The sequence below is a fragment of the Diadema setosum genome, chromosome 14 (genome assembly GCF_964275005.1).
Source record: "Diadema setosum chromosome 14, eeDiaSeto1, whole genome shotgun sequence".
Classification (NCBI taxonomy): Eukaryota; Metazoa; Echinodermata; class Echinoidea; order Diadematoida; family Diadematidae; genus Diadema; species Diadema setosum.
Window position 1 is genome coordinate 9,869,182 of NC_092698.1, and position 9,604 is coordinate 9,878,785.

Genomic DNA, 9,604 nt, shown 5'->3' on the forward strand with positions numbered 1-9,604 from the left:
CCTTTGGAATAGCGAACCTTATTTCATTTTCGGAATAAAATATCACCCGTGCTGTTGAGCACAAGGGATGATTCCTTTCGACCTCGCTGCACGGGTTGTGATAACTTTTGACCCCAAAGACTGCTGTACTGCTACATGTATAATCATTATCTTAGTTTACGATAACCGACTGTGAATAGCAAGAACAAGAAAATGATGCGCTTTTTATATATACCAGAATCCATGTTCTTTAAATCTTTCCACTTTCAGCTCGTGTCCTTCAATCCAGTTATTGTGGACTATTACCGGTGGTCTCTTTCGTTGTTCTCGCCACCTTACATCGAAGTATAGTTTACCATTTGGGAACAAGTCTGAGTCAAGCACCTTCATTCTAAGATTAGGGTCAAATTTTTCGTCGAGGATGTCGTTCAGGATCTTCTGGTCCGGAAGTCGATTTCGCGCTTTGTGGATCCGATCCATCCACTCCCATACCAGCGAACGCGTGGCGTTGGTGGCGCGAAAGAAGACAAAGCCGGCGCAGTAGACAACTTTTGGGTCGTGCAAGTCTTCCTGCAACACGACGTCGTAGTCCCCTACGAGGTAAGGTAGAGGATCTCGCAACCACACCATATCGACGTCGCAAAAGAGAACGTCCTTCCCTTTCTGCAGGAGCCTGTAGATATACGCAGGCCGCCTATTAATCAGCAAATTGTACTCGCGGGACAAGTACTTGAGCGCCGCTTGAGGCGATGCGGCCCGGGGCGTCATGACTGCCGAAACCTCCCGCGGATGTTTCCTTATTAAGGTCCTGTACGCCTCGATGTCCTCTGCTATTGCCAGAACGTTTGGACGTGTGCCGAGCCGCCGTACGCTCTCAATCCAGTTCTGGGCGAAGTCGAGGAACGCCCGGTTACACGTAATCAGGACGATTGGATCACCGGCATGCGTATAAGGAAGCTGGTATTTCAGATCGAATACAACAGGAGTGATGAGCTCAGGGGTCGTCGGAATAGTTTTCCTTTCGATTAACATTATTCCTGCAGGTCCAACGTTTGTTCCTTGATGTGAAGCTGCAAACCGAATGTGTAAGAAGGGAGAATATTGTCATTGCGTTTTAATGTTGTCATTGGCTTAATTGATATTGTGCCATTTTTTTATTTTTTTATTTAGAAATCTCAAACAGAATTCAGTCTACCGTAACATGATCTTTTACCCTGCCGTAAAGACGACACGAATCGAATGAGGGCGAAGAAACAGCTGGGAACTGTCTTATCAAGGGTTCCATGACATTTGTTCCTGCGTCAATTGGTCCTATGAAATATCTGCACGCTAAGCCAAACATTATACCGATGCATAAACATAATCTTAACCCTAATCCTAATCCTCGCATCAAGCTAAACCTAAGACCCAATCGCAACCCTAACCCTAACCCAAAGTCCTTGGAGAAAACAAGGGCGGAGTAATTGTCACAGGAATAAATGTCGTGTCACCCTTGCATAGCGTATTGTCTGTTGACACTTGCTATCAAATGTGATATCAAAGTTCAGGGCCGGTGGAACAGGGGGGCTGCCCCCCTCCCCCTTTCTGGATAATACATAGAAGTATATAGGATCTATACTACTTTGTTTGTTACACAAACACTTTCTTTTCAATTCTTTTTACCCCGGAAGTGGCACCAGAAAACAAACTTTTTGTTTGTGTGTGTGTGTGTGTGTGTGTGTGTTGTCATCATTTCTGAAGAAACCCAGAAGTGACAGCTTGTCAGCTGAGGAAACCAGAAAGTGGCACCAGAATTATGAACTGCCCCCCCCCCCCCCCCCCCCCCAAACACACACACACACTTTTGAAAATGTGGCGTCGGTCATGAAGTTGTACATAATGGGGATTCATGCGGGATCGGGATGTAAACCACCTGCTGGTTAAAATTTACTCGACACACTCACTTGTTACTGGGAGCAGAGTATGGACTACTGCCATCAGCACTGAGATGACGATAGTAGACGCAGCCAGACGCCTTCGATATCTGGTACAGCGACAGCTTGTGGTAGGAGGTGAGAACGTGACTTATATCATTATATTTTTTTTTCTCACTATTGTAAAGTGTTACGTTTTAAACATTTTTAAGGGATTGACCAGATTCTAAGAAAGCTGTAATCTTCCTAGCGTACTGACAATGGATGTATGGAGCAAGCACACCATTAGTCTTCCATAATTATGCAGTCATTAAATTTGTTTAAAAAACAACATGCAAACAAAATCATATGAAACATGTGTAGCCTTCTTCGCACCACCACGTTGCGATACTTCTACTTGACCAAAACATGTTATGATTATGATGCTTGTATTACATTAAGGATTGCCAGTACATTTTGTATGTCACATAAAATCACAACTTGAAGACTTTGCAAGACAGCTTCACAGGACATATTATAGAGAGGACGATAAACTTTAATATTTAAGCCCAAGGCTGAACGGAATAGTTACCCAAAACAAACAAACTAACAAAAACTTTTATGTTGTTCCATCTGTTATTTGTTGTTTTCTTATAATGAAATAAAACAGTGTTGACCAGCGTGAGAATAGTGTCTATTTTGGTCCTCGCAGGATGATGTATTCAGGAGAATATGAGAAACTAAGAAACGCTTTCCACCATCACAAAACGGATGACGGGCTACCTATAGTGACACAGTTTGATTGATGTAATGGACCAACTGTAGACATGTGTGGATTCAAATTGTCTACGGTTAGAAGCAATGAATAACTTACCAGAGCGACAGCATGCCGGCCATGAAGGGTTTGTAGGGAGAGGCAACGTGGTGTACAAGCTAGATCTGCGGATGGAAATAAATTCATAAAATGGGCCTATGATAAAGTACATACATGCAGCAAATGACTCGCTTAGCTGAATTTCATATTGGACAGTAAAATTCTATAAAAGAAGAGATGCAGAGGTTGTTTTCTTCTTTACATTTTAGTATAAAGAATGAACCGTGATTGTTATCATTGATGCTGCTGCTTTTGTTTTTCCATTCGAGTTTGATCCTCGGTGTTTTTTTTTTTTCTTTTTTTTTGTGCGCGGGTTTACTTTATTGCTAATTTGTTAAGTTGGAGGGGGAACTCTCTTTCATGAATCACGGTTTTTAGTTCACTGATTTCAGTCAATATAATGCAGTTATCAATTTCTTCTTCATGATGGTAATACATCTTAAGTTGATAAGCAGATACGAGTGAGTAAACACTGTAGTTGCAGATTAGCATTGACTTACTTTTATACTTCAGCAATCTCTTGCATTAGAATTACAAGGGCGCCACCATGGACAACTGCACGACACTGTTTTGTACACGGTAAGAATTTAATATCTTACTGAGCATTGTCTATTGAGAGTTCAAAATCTCACAGAGAAGGTGCTGTACATTTATCATGGCATGGCATTTCGATTGTTAGTGAACTGATATGAATTCAAATAATCGCATGCCTCCTCTTGATTTTTGCAATGCAACAGGTTCCCAACCATCGTGATGTTGCTTCAAAATATTTCGTCAGTATGCCATGCCCCCCCCCCAAAAAAAAAAGGAGAGGCATGAGACATCATATGTACATAGAGATATTTTGAATTTACAACTGGAGTAGCATGTACACAAGTGATTTACTCTTGATTATATTTCTCCCTAATATCAGATCATAAACTCAACCCAGACCTTTAATTTGCAAAACTTACAGTAGGCCTATATCATGTTGCAGTTTACCTTTCTAACATGCATCACGTATTTCAAACATAACCTGGAATGTACGTGAATAAATCCATCAAACGAACAAACAAACAAATACACACACACACACACACACACAAACAAACAAACAAACAAACAAACAAACGAACAGAGAAGCCAAAAAAACTACATGGAAAGCGAAACACATACAGTTAGAAAGAGCAATTTATGAAATGGTATACGGGGGATGTTTCTTTTTTTCTTTCCGTCGATGTTCACGATTAAGTGAGCAATAAAGTAGGATTAAGCCATTCATGCTTACAAACAAGAAAACGTGAGCTGGACGGTTGTATGTCCCCTATACGAGAGACCGAAGGCAGTGAGGACCATTGTACCGTCACCGTACTGCCTTCAGCCACATGAAAGATAACCCATAGTTAGTCTTATAGGCCTACCTATTGAGCCATGATGATTCCTCGTTACAGGTGCATGAGATGAAGACATTAACTACAGGAAATAGTCTCCGAGATAATCGAGGGTTTGAAATACTTACGTGACATACACTTGTACGTGGGCACCACTATTTCGACATTCCTTTCTGACACAATGTCATTCTGCAATGCTGCTGCGTTGTCGCTGGTAACATCTCGTGCACATCATGACAGGCCACGTCTCCTTTCCTTGAACGTAAACTCCGTATTTTCTGGCTATCCAATGCGATTACAGGAAGTCCTGTGTCTCTTCAGTCGAGAAGTTGTCCGAAAAATAACTCTTGTACAAGCTAGTGAAAGACATAGACATGCTATGATACAAGAACAGCTGCGTTAATGGGTGATATTGTGTTGTATTATATAGTGTAAGATACCTTTGTAATTCAAGTCCTGAACACACACACACACGCGGAGATGACACTCATTGTTGTAGGACTACACTTGCTAGCATGACACATCAGACGGGATGTAACAAAAGAAGGGCTTTACAAAGAAATATTGATTAGATGATCGGGGCAGCTAAACGGATTTCTCCCTTTTATCTTTCAGTCTTCTTCAACTTGCTACGTTCAGTAATGTTTGGATGCAGATATTGTGGATAGAAAGAAGTAAATTGGTGTGCAAGAACTGTAAGATAAGAATTTAGAGGTCTCTCTTCCTCCTTGTATACTGTTGATGTCTGCTTTGATCATGACGTACATGTATATGACATCTATACTCAGCAAAAACAATTTGGCTGCCAAAAGATAAGACTATGTCCTATAAAAAGCAGAATGAAACCATCCTTGTTAAGTTTTTTTTTTTTTTTTTTTTTCGAAAGCCTCGATCATCAATTCACTTTTATGACTCTTTTTTTTTTTATATATTTAACCTATTAGTTTGTTGCTGCTGTAAGTTTCTTATACTGGACTTTGCTTTTGAAGGAATTAATTTTCAGAGGAATAGAAGTAATTCGGCCTCTGCAATGAACCATGCAGCAGAGAATTCACGAAAATGTACAGTATAAAGAAACTTTCTTGTCATGCAAAAATCCCGTAGTGCGGAGTGGCACATACACTAATAAAAATACGCAATCAAAGTCATGCAGGAGACAGTAGACGGATCTGAAGAACACGTCTATATAGTTTTAAATTCTGCATGATGTATGATTAAAAAAAAAAGGCATCAGAAATCCTTCTAAGCATTACATTTTCTCAATAATCCCCACCGCTCTGTCCGGCCACATGCATCTTCATGAACAATTGTTACTGTACTTCAAGTAGTTCATTGTATTATTTCATACGTCAAGAATTCATACACAGCACCATGTAGGGATCTACTTTCAGCACGCTTGCGATACGATGAACTCATTCGTCCGGCTGTCTGTCTCGATTCTGTTTTTATTTGTTTTTGTTTGTTGATTTCCATCTGAGAAGAGGGCTGGATAGCCCATATTATTTAGCTATATGCTAAGCTGGTCTTCCATGGGGTCCAGTTGGATGTGAGGCGGGACCACTTCACCTGGTTAAACACCCTGTCACCATCTTCATGTTTTGAATCTGTCAAAGTCAGAATATACAACGCCTGCTTCCTTTCATGTATATTAGAATCTGCCGTTCTTTTGCTTTATACTTGTTGATTACATACATTACTTTCTTTTTGATAGAAAGTAAAAGTAAAAATAAGAAGTGAAATAATAGGCCTATAACAATTTCTGTCTGTATCACGAAGTTTCCTCTGCAAACGTTATGTAGACCCCTACCGACTTGGCAGAGTAGACCCTAATGACGTGGTACTGTACCATCATCATTGCGTTGTTCCCGATTATGCTTGAAATTACTTCCCCTTTCATCTTTATCTTTCTTTCGCAGGTTACCCATCCATTAGCTTAGCGATCATCACTGGCCCCACTTTACCTTTCTTTAGTGTTTGCTCACCCCATTGCTTTTTGATATACGATACTGGGAGAGACATGCACGCAGAACGCTGGGGAGGGATGGGGTTACTGAGGACTAACATTTGAAACGTAGGACAACCAAAATAACCCACAGCTATCTTCATTGTGGACAAGACTTTCTTGGAGGCACAATTGCTCAATGTTTTCCCACTCTCTTCACCGAAAGGGGGCTGCGGTGCCAATTATTATCACAATCCTTAGCACTCTAATGATTTAATCAAACAAGATGAAGAGTGTACTACACGAATACGTCATAAGGAAGGAGAAAGGCCAAATAAGAACAATGATGACAGAAGTGGGATTCAAAATGAGAGAGGATCGAGTGCGTGTGTTTGTGGGCGCGCGTGTGTGCGTAAGGAGAGAGAGAGAGAAAGTGTGTGTGTGTGTGTGTGTGTGTGCGTGTGTGATTAAGAGAATCTTAAGACCACTATTATCTATACCATAAATCATGAAAGTGAATGTACGTATCTTATACCTCAAGGAAAGAAGCGACAGCTGCTTTGCTAAAGAATCTTCTCATCTTGTCTGCTATAGGAGAAATTATTCTATGTACTTATATGGATATGGATGATTTTTTATTCTTAGATTTTGCTCTCTTCGAGGCGATCCGTTCAAGACATTTGGTAAGAAGGAGCAAGGCTAATCAAACATTTCATCCACTCGACGAATAATTCATGAGGGCGTTGACATAGTGCTTTGTTGTCTTGTTGTCTTTGTTGTTGTTGTCTTTGTTGTCTTGCGCGCGAGAGAAGCGGTGAATCTTTCGCTAGACCAAAGTAACGGTCCGTCTGGACGTATTGCTGTTACTGTGTTAGTTGGCTGAGTGGATGTCATCAAGACAGCATGGGAAAAGAGATTCTGCCGAATTCATGACCACGTCTTCCACTCTGGACTACTGGAAATTCTAAGCATAAGGATCGATGGCTCGGGAAACACAGTCCACAGGCAGCATGTAAGTTTTAACTTTGCTTTCCACGTTTTTTTTTTCCCCGAAACATTTGCAGCTTTAATATTTCTTTTTTACTTGAATTGACCGTAGTCTAGCAGCCCATTTTAATGAAAGTTTCGACTTGTGAATGTGGCTATTATCATGTTACGATCATTTTTTAAAACCTTGTTTTCTTTTATTTGTTGTTTTAGCCCGAGTATCAAGTTTGAGGAAAGCAAAGCTTTGTAATTGTAACTCGGAGAGTCATATATCATACATGGTTCTCTACTATCTAGGCCAGAGTGGCTTGATAGGGCGACCAAATTCTGAATTGTTCAGGGAGTGGATAAAGCAAAGATCTCCTACTCCAGATGAATTAGAAAAGTTAACGTGACGACTCGCCCGCACTCCCCATTTATTTATCTCAATTTGATTCAAAGATTCAAAAATTATCTCAAAGTGGTCATGTTGAAGACAATCTACAAGACGTCACATCACTGTTTTCTTTTTCCCCGCAGCATGAGCCGACTGCTTACGAAATGGACCTTCATCGTCTTCCTTTTTGTGTCCTGTATGATGATGTCCTTCATTTACACAAAACACGGTCAGTTTTACTCTCTCCGGTATCATTATTATACATTAGAGTTGGTTATGTAAACCATGTCAGCTTAGATAACAAAGAGTGGTGTTCTCAATGAAGTAAACATAAAAAGTTTATTGACAGTTTTCGACCAAAAACTAAGCAGGTTAGTATAGTGTCGGTTGAGATAGGGCTTCAGGTTTCCAACGTTTTTTGATGATGACTTCTGAGATAATGAGAAACCTCTTATGAAATATGAAAGAGTATATCCTTATAATTCTAGCGGAATTCAAAGTTTATTTGATGAACATTAGTTTTGAAATGGCTGAGATATCCAAAACAAAGCGATCCTAATAAAAGGTGACCGGGACCCACCTTTTATTATATTTTCGCTTTGTTTTACTTCGCTTTTTGGATATCTCAGGCATTTCAAAACCAATTTTTATCAAATAAATTTTGAACTCCTCTTAGAATTTTATGCTCTTTCTCATTTCATAAAGTGGTTTCAAGGTATCAAAAAGTTAAAAGCTGAATCCTCATCTCAACCAATACTGTACCACCCCTTTAAACATCAACTAAAACTTTTCAGGTAACATTTTGCAGGTCGCTTTGGCATTCATCTTCAAAAAGCCATGCCAGCGACCTGTATGAAATTGTTATCTCGTTTTTGTGGCACTGGGTAAGAAGGAAGAAATGGAGTCTCGGAATTACTACAAGTTCTTGTGAAATGATGGAATCATACTGTAGGAGCATGTTAGTAACGTCGTCATAAGAGCTGATAATCCCGATGATAGCATGTGTCCTACCATTGACGACTGGGTGCTAATTTTAGACACTTTGAGTGGATTCACTAACTTTCTTGCTCTTTACGTTTTTGCATTCTTTTTCCGATAAATCACTATTGAGGACTGAGTCTTCCGCACAAGAAATATAAGGGCTGCAGGGTCGTGATGCAAGTGACCAATTAGTAGAATATTTATAACATGATTGACGTTGTTAATTTATCGTTGTTTGAGAGTTGTTGGCTTGTTTGCTTCATCAATGAACAGGCCTCGTCCTTATTAGATTAGAATTTTTAAAGACATGGTTTACCATTGGCAGATGAAACAAAAACCCAGCTTTAGTGCTTCAAAAATTTATGAAATGTGAGTTAGGGATAGAAACAACCAGTGTAAAAAAAGTGAATCAGTATAAACAATGTGAAGTATTGTAAAATATACGTAATGGGAACAATAGTTATGATAAAAATTGTTTCTAGACTAAACCACAGTTATGGTTTAGTGAGAAAAGTAGTGATATCTCCTTTTCTTAGGCTTTATTGCAAAATGTTCATTATGTAGCATGTTTTTTGATACAACTGACCTGCACATATGCATCAAAATGTGGTAACTTGAACATTTTTCAAATCACGGCTCCAAAAGGTAAACAGTGCCTTTAAAATGCAAATTATTGCACGCCATGTTAAAGGTTGATATTAAAAAACAGAATGATAAAAGTTTTGTCAAATTTTGGATAAAATGAAATGAAATGAAATTTTGATTTACCAAACGATAACATAATAGACATTGTCGATACACCTGTGTATAGTCAAAATAGTCGATAGTTAAAGAACACTGTTGGTAAAGAGCTTCTTTAATCCGAAATGAAATAAGCTTCGATATGATTTGAAATTGAAGAGAAGGTGCGTACAAATGAACCTTAGTAATTACGTACCTTATTTCGTTTTCTGATTAACTAAGCTTCGGAGTAACGAATATTTTCAAGTTAGGATTAACGAACCTTCGGAATAATGAACCTTCAAAATAATGAACTGTAATCCTTATTTTAGGTCAGATTTTGATGAAACTTCGTCCAGCCTACTACTTGCATAATATGCATGAAAGCCAATAAGAACATATACGTTGGGTTTCGTTTTAGGGTGGAGGGTAGTTAATAGTGTATATTTTTGTTTTTGCATTTATGTTTAATCATATTTCCTG

General features: G+C 39.2%; 1 protein-coding gene across 1 annotated transcript; it reads right to left on the reverse strand.

The window, feature by feature from the left end:
- Positions 1 to 204: 204 nt before the first annotated feature.
- Positions 205 to 1,011, reverse strand: LOC140237919 (uncharacterized). The gene has a single exon (XM_072317850.1). The coding sequence runs from the start codon at positions 1,009 to 1,011 to the stop codon at positions 205 to 207; it is 807 nt and encodes a 268-aa protein (XP_072173951.1).
- Positions 1,012 to 9,604: the final 8,593 nt, after the last annotated feature.